Genomic DNA, 15,041 nt, shown 5'->3' with positions numbered 1-15,041 from the left:
TTTCGTAAAGAGGATCACGAATGAGCGGCTTACTCTGCTTCCAACCAGGTGAGTACAAAGTTCCAAAGATCTTTGTCTTCTACAGCTGCATCTGTGCCAGCTTTGGATCAGACTCCTCAGACATGTCACCCACTGGCACAGACTACTGGTAAGGCTTCTTTCCCAGTGCTTAGCATCTTTCGCCCTTTCCTGTCCAAAGCAGCTTCATTAGACAGGGTTCACTGTCCCCTTTTTGCCTTCTACCCCAGGGAGTTTTTTTCTAGAATCATCCCCTTCTCCTACCCAGATCTGACCCCCTCCAGTTCAGGCTGGTGCTCAGAAAGTTATACTAGTGGGCAGACCTCAATGCCCTCCTCAGTAGCATCTTCAGCTCAGTAGGTCCAGTTGGTTGGGAGGATTATAATCACATAATTGGAGCAACTAATGTGGTCCTTCTTGCAGGCCCAGATGCATATAGGTCTGATTCCGCTGACCTTTGGTCCTAGACTTGAGGCTTCTGCTCAGATTGGTTTGTTTCCCTCCCTCAGGGGGTTCTGGCCACAGGGTTTCTTTAGCTGGTTCTGTTACCACCATCGGGGTCGGGTCTGATGGCGTGGCCTATTCCAGCTCCCATCTCTACCTTCTTGATTCTGGCGGTCTCAGACCCGAGTGGGTCCCAGAATAGAGCCTGGGGAGCCAGGGTTTTCGTGTCAAGGTTGACACTTCGAGTTTTGGAATCATCTGTCCCTTTTGGAGTCGTCTGTCCCTCTTGGCACCATGGAACTCAATAGTTCATCAACAATCTTGGCATCAGGGCAGACGGGAGCTGTACCTCAGACTGGCCTTTCAGTCCCAGGGATTGCAAACTCCAGATGGCAAGCTTCAGTCTCCATCCTCGGCATAGTGGAAGGTATCCTCTCCAGACTGGAGGTGGCGTGGTTGGCACCAATCTGCATCCCTCCTCCTCCTTTGTCAGTGCCTATGGACTTGCACCAGCTTTTTCTGAGGTAGTCCACTTTGACAGGCCTTCAGATCACCCTGCAGTTAGGGCCCTCTGTCTCGTCTGTCTCTCCTCTGGACTCCCCTGTTCAGGAGGGTCATGGGAAGAGGCGATGCAAGAGGAAGCACCTGGATTCAGCAAAGGAATCCCTCAGTGAGGATGCTGACCTCAATGAAGAAGAGGTCAAAGTCAAATCAAATGGTGGTTGGAGTCTCACTTAGTGTCTGCTGGGAAACCATTTATTCTTCCTTCCCTACAGGGCATGGTAACGATGGACGCCTCCCTTTTTTTGGAGGAGGGGACACTTTGAAGCAAAGACCGTTGATGGGACTTTGTCTATGCTTCATGCTAATCTTCACATCAGTGTCTTGGAGATAAGAGCACTCTTCCTTGCTTTGTAGCTTTTCAGGGCTTCCTCCTAAAGGGTGTGATTTCTGTGAAAACTGACAAACATGTTTCTGGTTTGGTATCTGAACAAATAGGGGGATCCTATCCTACTTTGTTTGTTGGGAGGCCATGAGAGTTTGGCAGCGGGGGATTTTATCTCATTGCTTTTTGGTAGCGATGTACATCTTGGGGAAAGCCAACATTTTAGTAGACAGTCTCAGCAGGAACATTCTTTTTCTCTTTGAGTGGTCCCTGAATCTGAAGGTAGTGGCTCGGACTTTATGGTGTTGGGGCACATCATGTTGCAGTCTGTTTCCCCATCCATTTCAAGTGCAGCAGTTATTACATCCTAGTTCCTCCACAGAGACAGTCACCCAGGGACAGTCTCCTGTATGCTTGGCAGCTGTGTCTCCTGTATGCTTATCCTCCCACTCCTCTGATAATAAAATGTCTCCAGAAAGCTGCTCATTGCAGGATGAGTGTGATCCTCATTGCTACTTTTTGGACCTGTCAGTTTTGGTTCCCTTTTCTGTGGTTTCTTCTCCGGAACGCTCCTCGGGTGCTGGATCCCATCATGAATCTGAACTCTCACCCAGCAGGCTTGGATCAGCACAATCTCCAGACTCTCAGATTAACCGCATGGTTTCTCCTATTTCCTTGATGGTCAGAGATCCCAAGCTTTCTAATAGAGAAGTTCACATTTTGTCCTCTTCCCAGAAACCATGTACTCGCAAGGTGTATGCTAGTAAGTGGAAGCTCTCTGCTTTTTAAGCATCTTCTAAAGATTGGGACCCTTTTCATTGCCTTTCAATGCCATTTTTGATTTCCATGCTGATCTATTTCTTTCTGGGGCTACTTTTTCCACTGTTAAAGTTCAGTTAGCTGCTATTTTCAACTTTCTGTAGTGGCTTTGAAGATTTTCAAGGCTTTTCTCAGAGGTATGTTGTTGTTGAAACCTCGTATTTGTGATCCTGTTCTTTCTTGGGATTTAACTTTTATGCTTCATATTTTTGTTTGCCCTTCTTTTGAGTCTTTAGCAGCAGTCTCTCTGAAGTTTTTGTCTTGGAGGACTCTCTTCTTGGTGGCTGTCACTTTGGCCAGTTGCGTGTCAGAACTGTAGGCTTTTTCCTAGGCACTTCCATATCTGATCTTTCATAAGGGTAGAGTTGCTGTCAGAATGGATCCTGCCTTTTTGCCTAAGGTGTTGTCAGAAACCACAGTGAATCAGGCCATTCATTTACAAGTGTTTTTCTCAATTTTTTCAAACAAGAGAGAATATTTATTGCATTGCCATGATGTTCACAGGCAAATAAGATTTTATCTGGATAAAGCAAAGTCCATCAGCAAGTCTGACCAGATGATTAATCCATTGTCTTACGTCTGACTTATCTGAATGGCTTTCTGATTACATTTCATGGGATATAATTTGAGCCTTATAAGCTGAAGGTTCACCTACCAGAGCTATGGCTACTTTCATGGTCTTTTTCTCGAGGGTTTCTTTTGATGACATTTGTGCTGCAGTTACTTCGGTGGATGCACATATGTTTGTGTCTCATTACAAGTTGGATATACAATCAAGGTCTTGGGTTCCACCATATTTGCAGAACGTTTTCTTCTGGAACCTACCTGAGGTGACACATGGCTGGAGACTCTCCCACAGGTTGAAGCTGGATGGAGAAGACAACATCAGATACAAAATTTAAGTACTTAACATAGATCCTTGTGTTCTGTTTTCAGTCAGTTGAGCCATCCCTCCCTCCTTTCCCCCTCCTTTGTTGTATTTCTCCTGAGCACTGGGGAACCACGTTGTTGAGGTATCTCTTCCCCTTTCTTCTTTTTGGGATCCTTGGACTGTGGTCTTAGGGGGTTACAGTTGCAGTTTTGTGGAGAGGGGAAAACTTGATCTAAAGTAGATGTAGAGAGGGCAAGTAGATGTAGAGAGGCAAGGTAGTATGGGTAGAGGAGATGGAGCTTGGGGGGACTAAAGTTTTTGGAAATGGCCGGTGTTAGATCCAGTAAGCCACAGGCTGAACTGGATGGAAACAAACAATACAGATCTATCATTATGGTAAATACATACCTTTCATTTATCCTGACCATAACAAACTATTCCACGCAGGGTCAAGGCCCTGTCTACCAAAGGCTCGGCTTCATCTATGGCTTTTTGGAAAGGGTCAGATTGTAGAAGTACTCTAGAAGCTGCTACTTGGTCCTCTGTTCATAACATTTACAGAGTACTAAAAGCTCAGTTCTTTCTCTAGGTCCCGTTCGGGCTTTGCTAGGACCATTCTCCAGATGCTCTTGAACTGTTCTCCTTCCACCTCCCAAATGTAATCAGCTAAGGTAATCTACCCCTATAGCTAAGGCTACTGCAGCAGTGGTCAATATGATAAACATAGTACCATTGTGTAAGTAAATTTATAACAGTAGATGTTTGAATTATTACTGTTGCAGTAGCCACTCCCTCGGTCCCCATTGTTTCTTTTTTTCTGTGTGTGTGTGTGTGTGTTATGCCAGGGTGTGAAAATTTTTTTTTTGTTGCTCATAGCATTGTCCTTTCAGGACATCGGTTCACTCTCTGTGTTGGGAGGAAAGCTCTGAATGGCTTGGCACCCAAACTTGTCTTTTTTTCAGCTCAGCTCAAGCTCCCTAGGAGCCATCATAACTTGGAAAATGTTCTCCCTGATCTCAGCTGAATAGAAGCTCTTCATTGGAATGAAGTTGGAGACACTCCACATCAGCCATTCTTGCTCTAGAAGAAGGTTATAGTTTTGGCCAACCAAGTGAAGGTTGGGTGCATAGTACAGCTTCAGACACTTCTGCACTTTCTGGGCTTGATGGCTGCAAATGTTGCAGTAGACACGAGGTGTCAGCAACAAAAGATCCACAGTGTACTTTACTGGACCACTGAACTTTATACTATTCTCGGTGTGTATCATTTCTTCCTGGTTGATTTACTTCTTGGGATTCAGCAGATTCACAGACTCTCAAGGAAGTTTTTCTGATGCTTGATGTAATAGACATTAAGCATCAGTAAGAGATCCTTGGAGATCATCTAGTTTATAAAAGTGTTGTATGTGTAAGGGAGCCTGACTTGTGGAGTCTTCAAAGAATAGGGCACCCTAAAAACTGACTTATCACAATGGAAAGAGAAGTTATTCCACTATTCTGCTCAGTTGAGCAGCACAAAGAGGAGCTGGCTGTAGGTGAATTTACTGTTCATTGTCAAGGATGATTCCTGTACACTTTTCTGTATTTCCCTCTGCATCCTTATTAGTTAAATACAACTATTTGCACTTGAACTATTTGGCACACTGTACCAGACTCCAGTGAGACCTGATAAAGGAACTGTCAGATAATCTGACAGGAGTTGTAGCTGAGGGAGTGCAGGATAAAGTAGCTTCCCAGCTGGCAACACTTGAGTCAATATGTAACTCCTCCATGAGGCTCTTTTTGCACACAGCCGAAGGGACGACTAGGGCAGCAGGTTCTGGTGTAGCCATCAGGAGACATGCCTGGATGCACTTATGTGAGTTTGAGGAGCCATTTAAGTCTTCTTTCGTCAATGCTCCTTTTGACGGATCATCCCTTTTTGGCCCCAAAGTTAGAGAGACGCTCGCCAGATGTGAGATCTGGAAAGACCCTTTCTGCCGTGGTAGTACGCTTTTTCAGTCCTCAACAGCCTTACTTAAGGAACCAGAAGAGTGGGAAGATGTGGTTCAAAAAGTCCTAAGGGCCTTTTCAGGACTCGTGGTGATGACTCCCCTCAGGGCAGATGGGGGAGTGACAATGCAAGATGCCGTCCTAGAGGCAGAGTGGTCTGCAAAATCAAGGTTCCAGGAACTCGTTCCCTGGTAACTCTTACCAGCGATCCTGAATGGAGCCCCGATTGTTGTCCTCTGGAGGCAGTTAGGGGACAACTATCCCTGCACCTCCCTGCATGGTTGAAAATAACCACCAGCAATTGGGTGCAGAGGATCATAACCAGTGGTTACAGTGTTCCCTTTTCAAATCATTCCAGCCAACCAAAGAGAATCCCAGACATTTCATCCAGTTACAGGGATGCAGCAGTTTTCGAAATAAAAGCTGATCAACAAGAGAGTCATCCAAACAGTTCCACCAGACCAGATAGGATCTGGAGTTTACTCAAGATTCTTTTTAGTGCCAAATAGAACAGGGGACTGGAGACCAAGCTTGGATCTCAGTGCATTGAACAAGTCTGTTCAACAAACTGAATTCCGGATGATCACAGTTCAGTCTATACTTCGTTCTTCGGAAGAGATTATTGGATGTGCTTAGTAGATCTTCAGGATGCGTATTATCACATAAAAATAGACAAACACTCCAGAAGATTTCTGCACTTCCGGCTGGGAGCCAGTCAGTATCAGTTCAGAGCACTGCCCTTTGGTCTCACCACAGCTCCCAGGATGGTCACCAAATGCATGGCAGTAGTAGCAGCTCACTTCAGACTGCAAGGATTCCAGGTGTTTCCATACCGAGACGACTGGCTTATTATTGCAACCACCTGCAGGCAAGGGACTATGTTCTTCATATTTACTCCTTACTGGAGCTCACAGAAAACTATAAAAAAATCCCATCTGGAGCCAGCTCCGCATTTAGAGTTTATAGGAGTGGTGTTAGACACAAGCACCTGTATCACTTCTCTTCCTCATTCCATCATTGGGGCCATCCTTGCAATCTCTCTGCATCCCCCCTGAACAAAAAGTGCAACAGCTACTTTGCCCTGATCCACCCTCCAGGGGAGTCACTGAGAGATGCTGACCTTCATGCTTGGCCCATAGGTCTACTGTACACCTTTTCTCCGGTTCCTGTCATTTCCCAGTTTCTGAAGAAAGCCAACAGGTCGAAGAGCAGGATAATTCTCATTGCCCCTTTTTTGGCATCAACAAATATGGTTTCCCTTTCTTTGGCCTCACGTAAGTCAGAAACCTTGAATGCTGGACCCAGTTCCAGACCCATTGTCTCATCCAGATGATCTTACTCACCCAATCTTCACAATCTCAAGCTCACTGCATGGCTTCTCCAGCACTCTAACCTTACTGCCCCAGTTCAGCAAATTGTTCTAGCCTCCCACAAGCCTTCGACAAGACAACTATATAGCAGCAAGTGACAAATATTTTCAAAATGGGTACAGACAGTAATCTTGACCCATATTCTGCACCAATTCATAAAGTCTTGGAAATTTTAGCATCACTTTTGATGCAGGGGCATCTTCTTCGACTATACGAGTGCATCTAGCTGCACTTTAAAAATTTCATAATGGTCTAGATAATTCAGCTCTAATGTCCCATAAGTTTTGTAAAGCCTTTCTGAAAGGAACCTTATTAGTGAAACTACTATACAAGGATCCTTCTGTACCTTGGGACCTCAGTCTAACGCTACAGTCTTTAATTTGTCCCTCTTTTGAACCATCTGCAAGTTCGGACTTGAAACATTTATCATGGAAAACCTTATTTCTGATTGCTATTACCTGTGCTAGGAGAATATCTGAGTTACAAGTGTTGTCTTGCAAACCTCTTTACCTGATCTTTCATAAGGATATGGTGTCTTTGAGAAAAATCCTTTCTTTTTACCAAAAGTAGTATCTGACACTATAAACCAGACTGTACAACTTCCCGTATTTTTTCCCAAATTTTCAAACAAAGGTGAATATTGTCTGCATTTGCTAGATGTTCACAGACCGTTACATTTTTACCTTCACAGAACAAAGCAATTCATAAAATCTGATCAGATGTTTGTTTCTTTTTCTTCTGCTGCTCTGGGCAAACCAGTTTCTAAGACTACTTTGGCTAAGTGGTTCAAGGACTGCATGACCTTCATTTATAACAAAAGGAAAGTGCAACTGTTGGGACCTATAAAAACACATTCTATGAAAGCAGTAGCTGTTTCTGCAGTCTTCCATGCCAATGCTTTTATAGATGGTGTATGTGCAGTGGCTATTTGGGCATCCCTGCATACCTTTATTACTCATTACAAGTAAAGATTGACAACATCAGATAAAGAAGTTCTGTCTTACTATAATGTTCCATCTGTGTTGTCGATCTTCACTTATCCTTGACATCCTCACCCACCTTCCCCCTGCCTTTGGTGTTTCTTAGTGGAGTGGCTCTATCCCAACAGAGAGTATTCTCCCCTTATGAGTACAGATGTGGTCTCTGATCTGTTTCTTCCTGTCTGTCACTATCTTATGCAAACTTGATCTGAGATAATCTTGAGAGGAGGATTCTGGGTAAAGCTAAGCTTGGGAGTGTTTGGAAGGCTCAAGCTGGAGTAACGGCAGAGTCAGTTCCGAGATATGGAACCGAACCCACTGTCGAGGATAAGTGAAGATCGACAATACAGATAGGATGTTATGGTAAGAGACACCAACTTTTTTTACCCAACTTTGAGGAATCCAGTCTTTCCTACTGGCTTGACAGGCTGCTAATCCTCTTTTTTAAACTAGCAAGTTCAGATTTGAGGCTTGCCTCTTGGAAGATGTTCGTGGTTTTGGATCTTTTCCCAAACCATTCCATTCAGTTGTCCCTTTTCTTTCCAGTGAGAGAGGTCTCTTCATGCCTTTGACTTGCATTGCTAGGCATAGACTTTTCCAGAAAAGGGGGCATGGACACAGGCCAGATGCACATCTCCTTTATTTCTGGTAAGGAAGGTGTAATTGTAGCTAAGCAAACATATTCACATTGATTACTAAATGCATTATCTGTTTTTCAAGATGTTAAGCACCCCTTTGGTAGTATATTCAGTGACCACTCCTCCAGAGGTATATCTGCTTCCGTTACCTTTTTTTAAGAATATATTTTGCAGACATTTATACCATCTTAACTTTTGTTTCCAGTAGAGAATATTTTTTATGCCAAAGAAAATGGTGTGTAAGAAGTTCCCTGCCTTTACACATACCAGAGTGCTCTGTCAAAGATCAGTGGATATAACAAATAGTTCCTTATCTGTTGTTGACTTTTGTAGAATTGTTCTAACATTTCTGCATCTGCTAGGCTGTTTTAAAGTTCTGCTGTAATCCAATTAAGCCTTTTTTGAATGTATTTTAAAGTAATTGGTGTGGAAGTTGACTTGCGTGTGGAAATAATTTTAATTTGTTTTACATTTTAGGATCTTGTTAACCAGGGAAGAGAGAGAGTGGTTGAGGCAACCAACAGCATAGCAGCAGCAAGGATGATGCCTTTGGAAGATATCATTGCAACCATAGTAAGATGGTCATGTATCATCAAAAAATGTAAAACTGTTTATTTGTGGAGATTATAGCTTCTGTTTTTAGTATTTTAAGATGTGGCCTTCTCTGTCATCACTACTATCCTTCATTGTTCTGCAGTTTGTCTCCTTGTTCCCTTCTTTCTTTTGCATTGCTGTTGCACATTTACACTTTTCCTTTTAATTTATTGCTGATCTGTTTAACAGTGCAGAAATGATCAGGTTTGAATGAAACAGGTTGTACATGCATTATCTTGTTTTTTTTTCCCCAAACACCTTATTGAATTATTACTTGTGACACAGGCAAATTTATATTCATATGAAAGTAATCTCATTATAATTAACATAAACATTTTCCTTCACATATATTGCTATATATCATATAACCTAAGCAGCATTACATAAATCATTCAATTCATGCATTTTTTAACAAAGAGCATCTTTATTAAACCATCACATAGTACATAGGCAATCATATATTTATACAAATGAAGACAAACCACACCGACACAATCCTAGTTGCAAGCATTTTACATCACAAACTATACTGACAGACTCCCAGATGCAAATGTTGTACATCACTTATAATCTACCCAATCTTTTTCATTCAAACATTACATAGCTCATTTAAATCCTGCTGCTTTTTAAACCTCATTCCTCCCTCATGTTTGTTGTTCCCACAGTTCTTATTTTTTTTCCTATGTAGTTTGCTCCTACCCTTTTCTAAAGATTTAATTTCCAGTTTTATCTCTGTTACTATATTCACTACTTCTAGTATAGTTGGTGTACATTTTGATTTCCTTTTTCTAGTACTTGCTTTTTTTTGGCAGCCACCATTATTAGACACAGCAAGACATTACTAATGCTAGGCAATTCCGATTCTGTGTCATAGCTCAGAAAAATCATCTCCCTCTTTAGACCAATCTGCCCACCCATCATCTCCAACAGTGCATTCTGCAGGGAATCAATCATCAAAGTCCGCCAAAGGAATCAATCGTCAAAGTCCACCAATTCACCACACTCCCAGAAAATATGTTCCCAGTTACCTCTTTCTTCCCCATCACACTTCTAATATTTGCTGTCTGCCTGAGGAAAAATCCTCTGGAGTCTACTTGGGGTATAGAAATAGCTATGCAAACATTTCCAGGCAAAAATCCTAAATCATTTAGATTTTGTTGCACAATTAGGATACATACATATGTCTTCCCATTGTTTCTTTATGAATTGCTTATCCAGTTTCTCTTCCCAATCCTTAGTTTTTAGTTCTAATGTGTTTGTCTTAGAAATGTTTTTAATTTTCATTGCACAATCCAGGTTACTGTTGTTTGAGATATCTTTTGTGGATATTTTATGTTCTCAACCCCCTTCTCCTTCCTGTACTGGTTTCTCAATAAACAGCTTGGCCAGCATGCTGTCCAACAAACCATCCTACTTCAGTATTCTACCACTTAACTTTTAGTTCCACAGTGAACATAAAGTACTTCTAACAAGTTGTGGAGGCACAGCGAAATGAGACTAATTTCCTGCCCTTTTTTTTTAACAGATTCATGCTGTGATTGCTTTGTAGGTAGTCAGATTTTCACACTTGATCTCCTAGTGCTGAGGGCTTCACGTTGGTGCCAGCGTATTTCTTCTGACTACTTCGCAGGTTGTGATGCCATAGATAGTGTGTGCACTTCCATGTATACCACCTAACTGGTCTGTATCAGCTTGATTAATGTAGGCAGGCATGGCTACTGCTACCCAGTAGCCAGGCTGCAGGACACACCAAGGGCCCCTGCCCTAAAAAAGAGAGAGGTGGCTACATCTGACTACTGGAGAAATAAGGCCATCTAGCCATCCAGTTCACAGTCTTCCCTGTTTTTTTTTTTTTGCAGAAGAATTTGTGTTTAAAGGGGGAGGAGAATAGAATAGCGGTGCTTGCTTACTCTTTTAAGTCACTTGCCATTAAGTTGTGGTTGAGCCAGTGCAAGATATTCCTTGATTTCCTTTTGGGAAAGACAAAGAACAGTTAATATATAACCTTCTTCTCATTTACTTGTCATTTTCCATCCCATCATCTATTCACATTCCATGGTACTGTTTAATCTGTTGTCAGGCCCTCTTTTGGAGTTACTGCGATTGTACCTAGTATTTCGCGGCTCAGCACCTAAAATAAACCAACCATCGTTCTCTTTAACCACAATTTAATAAGAAGCTACTGCATGCATTTAATTCTCCACTTATCCCCAAACAAGTGTATAGTACTTAGTCATGCCAAGTTCCTAAGAATCCAGCTTTCCATTTAAGGATATTCTCTTAGTAGTGCATTGTCCTAAAAGTAAAGAAAACTGTCCTCCCTAACAAGAAGCAGTTGCAGGTTAATAAAACCAGTACATTTTACTTCTGAGTGCTTCTTGCAAAAGATCTGTTTCAGCACTTATATAATTCTGGTATCATTTAGTGGCTTCATAAGCTTTTTCAAATTTTTTCTTTGTTGTAACAGCTAACATTATCTCAGCACTCATTTTGATACATAAGGATATATTATATGCATATTGTGCATTCCTTTATTTTTCAACAGTAGAGTGGATCCTGTTCATCATGACCTAAATCATTTTCTTAACAAATTTTCTTTTTTTTAAATTGTCAGTTACCTTTTGTTAGCCTCTGACAGTCTTCTGTGTTCCCAGTAGCAAACATATATTTTGTGTGTGGCTCAGTTTAACTTGATTGTGTCATTTCTGCATGAAAATAAATCCAGATTTGAAAAGGAAATAATTTTTCTTCATAAAAAGACCTATCAGAGGCATAGAAATGAAGATCAAGAGAAGTTTAATCCTTAGCTTTTTCACCCCTTGGGAACTTGGTATTTCAGGACAGTGTGTGCAGATAAATAACGTCTAATAAGTGGAGTGATTCATTTGAGGTCTCCAGGTAACAGGGATCAGGAAAACACAAAGCAGAAGCATTCAAACGATGAAGTGTCACCTTTTCTTAAAAGCAATTTTTTCCAGAAAAAGAAACCATTATTTCTCATCAGTGTGCCAAATTCCCAAGCACTGCAAAGCTAAATCTGAAGTCCAAAGCAGGTACTGGGACCAACACGTTCTTTTCTACCGTTGGTAGTCTGTCTACCATTGTTGGTAGATTTTTCCATTTTTTTACAGTGTGACTGAGTTTCTTTCTCTTTGACCTTTTTTTATTTTCTTCTCTGCCTTTGGGTTCTCTCTTCTCAGGAGTATGGCAGAAAAGCCTAAAGGCTCTACTACAGACTTTAAATGTAAAGAGTGGAACAGAAACATGTCGAACTCTGATCATCATGAAAAATGTGTTTACTGTTTGGGGTTGCTCCATTTGAGCGTAGATTATTCCATCTACCAGAGTTTCAGTAATAGATCTCTGGCAGAGGGGAAAAATAAACTCATTCTCAAAGAGCTCCTTAAAGCCCCTTTCGACGAAGCCTTGTCCAATGCCGACCAGTCTCCTCCGACCTCTGGATCAAAATCCTCTCATTCGGTGCAGACCTCTCTTTTGGCACCGATTGCTAATAAACAAACATGCCTCTAAAGGTTCCTCTACAGAGCCGAAACCCAAAATTCAGAAGCTTTCAGAATGGTCAGAATCTTTGGCATAGAGAAACTTACCCATGGCTTCAACACCGACCATGACACCCATTCAACCTGCGACTTCTACTGCTTCTACTATAACTACGATTGACACTGGTGCCCACTGTCACTGCAGCCATGCTGGTGCGAATTTCCCCCATGGTTCACCAGATGCTGCCGACGTCAGATATGACTACCCAACCCAGGACTACTAATTCTCCCTCCTTGGACCCATTCCTTGGACAGCTCCCCTAGTCCTTGCATAGAAAGACCTGACTCTCCTTCTAGGTTGTCCATTTGCTCCACCAGAAGTCTTTCTGAAGTTGATATTGTTAGGTTGGTGTTCAGATCCTGACAGCCAGTGGTCTTCCTTCATATTCTTAACCCCCTCTCCCTTTTGGTGCAGGGGGTTACTCACCTTCAACTCCTACTTATTCTCCTCCTCTAAGCTTTGCGCAGGCTTTAGAGATCTTGACTCCAACTTCTCAAGTTTCAATGGGTTCGATGCAGACAACCTTTTTGTCTTCAAGTCTGGCTCCCTTGTTGCCTTCAGCACCGTCTGGTCCCCGGGACCGTGTCTTTGCCATTAAGCCTGAGGGTTTGAGCAGGCCTCTAGTTTTTCTATGGTGCCAGCCGTATCTCTTCGAGCTGCGCTGGCTGGGGACCCATCCTGTCAGGTGGGTCTTTCAGGGCAGGGTGTGACCCCAGTTCCGAGTTTGTATCGGCTCTGGGTTCCCATCCCTTCTCAGGGGCGCCTACCTTTCAGGCCATGGAAAGAGCTTTGGCCACTGCTTCATCTCAGGTGGCTACTAGGGTTAGTGGGGTCTTTCCCTGTGACTTCCGGTCTTTCGATTCTGCCATCAACCTTCACCCCTGGACAGCAAGCCCCAAGGTCACAAGATTTGCCTGCTAAAGGAGTAACCTCTTCCGAGTCTTCCTCAGATGTTCCCAATGAGGAGCCGCCTCGGAAGAGATTGTGTAAGAGGAAACACATTGGTTCTCCTGAAGAATCTGTCACAGAGGAGACAGATGTCTATGGGAGGGGGTCCCCACAGTCATCTCTGGAAGACTTCTCCTTTGGAGACATTTTAGAGATTCTAAAACAGAGGGGGTGATTGGAAGTCCAAAGACCCTTCTTCTGAGGAGTCCATGTACTTGCAGGCCTTGGTCGCTCGCCTGTCTACTTCCTGGGTGACCCCCGCCCGCTGATAACCTAATTAAGCTAATCACTCAGCGGGCTTGGAAGGCTCCTGACTCTGTAGAACTAGCCCCCCAGGGACCTGACTAGATTCTTTCAGCTCCTGAAGACCATCCACATTGGGTGAAGGGCTTAGTAGTAGATGCCATAGTGGTAGCGGCCACCACCAAGAAAGAACTGGCTGAGGAAAGTTCTACTGTACATCCCATGGACAGATTTGGAAAGCTGGTGTATGTGTCATCGACCTTCTCCATCACGTCCTTGAACTTCTTGGCACACTTTACTAGACTTCAAAGGGATCTGGTAAAGGAGCTTTCAGATACCCTAGTGGGGGCAAGAAAAAGTGGCCTCCCAGTTAAATACCCTAGATTCTATTTCAAATTCATCCATGAGGCTCATAGCACATGCAGCCGAAGGGGTGACCAGGTCAGCAGGTTCAGGTGTTGCTGTAAGACGATTAGCCTGTGTGAGTTTGCGGAACCATTCAAATCTTCCTTTGTTAATGCTCCCTTTGACGGATCCTCTGTTTAGACCCAAGGTAAAGGAAACTCTGTCCAGGTGTGAAAAATATGGAAAGATTTGGTCTGTGGGTGTAAATTTTTTCACTCCTCAACGATCCTACTCCAGGAATCAAAGGCATGGTAAAATGTGGTTCAAGAAATCCCAGAAGCCTTTCCAGGGCACATGTGGTTCAGACTTCCCTCAGGGCAGCGGTGGGAGTTGTAATGGGAAACACCGTCCCAGAGGCAGGGATGGTCTGCAGATTCAGGGTTCCAGAGAGTCTTTCTCTGGTTAATTTAATATGAACCTATAATTTAAAATGGGTGGTGAAAGCCATACACACTCTGGCTAGGCTTATAAATGCCCTAGGGCAGATAGCCTAGTATGAACCTATGAACCCTACCAGTGCCCCTGAAAGGGGGCCCGATTGCTTACCTCTGGAGGCAGTCGGGAAAGATTCTCCTTGCACCTGAATGCCTGGCAATATATAACCACTGATGCCTGGGTGCTAAGGATCATTTCCAGAGGTTATTTAATTCCCTTTACTCTTTACCCAAGAACCCCAGCAAGACCCCCCGATGTTCTACCCAGTCAGAGAGATCAAGCAGCATTAGAAATACAAAAGCTGCTCCAAAAAAGTCATCCAAGAAGTCCCACCAGACCAATTAGGTTCCGGATTTTACTCAAGATTCTTTAGTGCCAGAGAAACGGGGGACTGGAGACCAATTTGTGGATCTCAGTATTCTGAACAAATTTGTCCAGCAGTGAAACTTCCGGATGGTCATGGTTCAATATATTCTTCCCTTCTTAGAGGAAGATGACTGGATGTGCTGTATTGATTTTCAAGACGCATATTACCACATAAAGATGGACAAACACTTAAAGTTTCTCCATTTCCAGCTAGGAGCCAATTATTTCCAATTCAGAGTGCTGCCCTTTGGTCTCATTACAGCCCACAGGGTGTTCACCAAATGCATAGCAGAGGTCACAGCACACTTGAGGCTGCACGGATTTCAAGTGTTTCCTTACCTAGATGACTGGCTTTTCACCGCTTCCACCGGGCATCTACTACTGCAAACTACGGACTTCATTCTGGAATTATCCCAACAATTGGGCGTCACAATCAATCATGCAAGATCTCAACTCTCCCCTTTTCAGGACA

General features: G+C 43.1%; 1 protein-coding gene across 1 annotated transcript in view; it reads left to right on the top strand.

Moving 5' to 3' along the window:
• The window catches only part of ATRX (ATRX chromatin remodeler), a 3,779,564-nt gene that overhangs the window by 3,555,458 nt on the left and 209,065 nt on the right, over nt 1–15,041 (top strand). Inside the window, exon 33 of the mRNA XM_044057254.1 lies at nt 8,495–8,590. Coding sequence (XP_043913189.1) covers nt 8,495–8,590 — 96 coding nt within the window. The remainder of the gene's footprint in view (nt 1–8,494; nt 8,591–15,041) is intronic.

The sequence above is a fragment of the Protopterus annectens genome, chromosome 15.part0 (assembly GCF_019279795.1).
Source record: "Protopterus annectens isolate FY-2018-M chromosome 15.part0, PAN1.0, whole genome shotgun sequence".
Classification (NCBI taxonomy): domain Eukaryota; kingdom Metazoa; phylum Chordata; order Ceratodontiformes; family Protopteridae; genus Protopterus; species Protopterus annectens.
The sequence above is the reverse complement of the archived record's forward strand: the minus strand, read 5'-3'. Positions and strand labels throughout refer to the sequence as shown.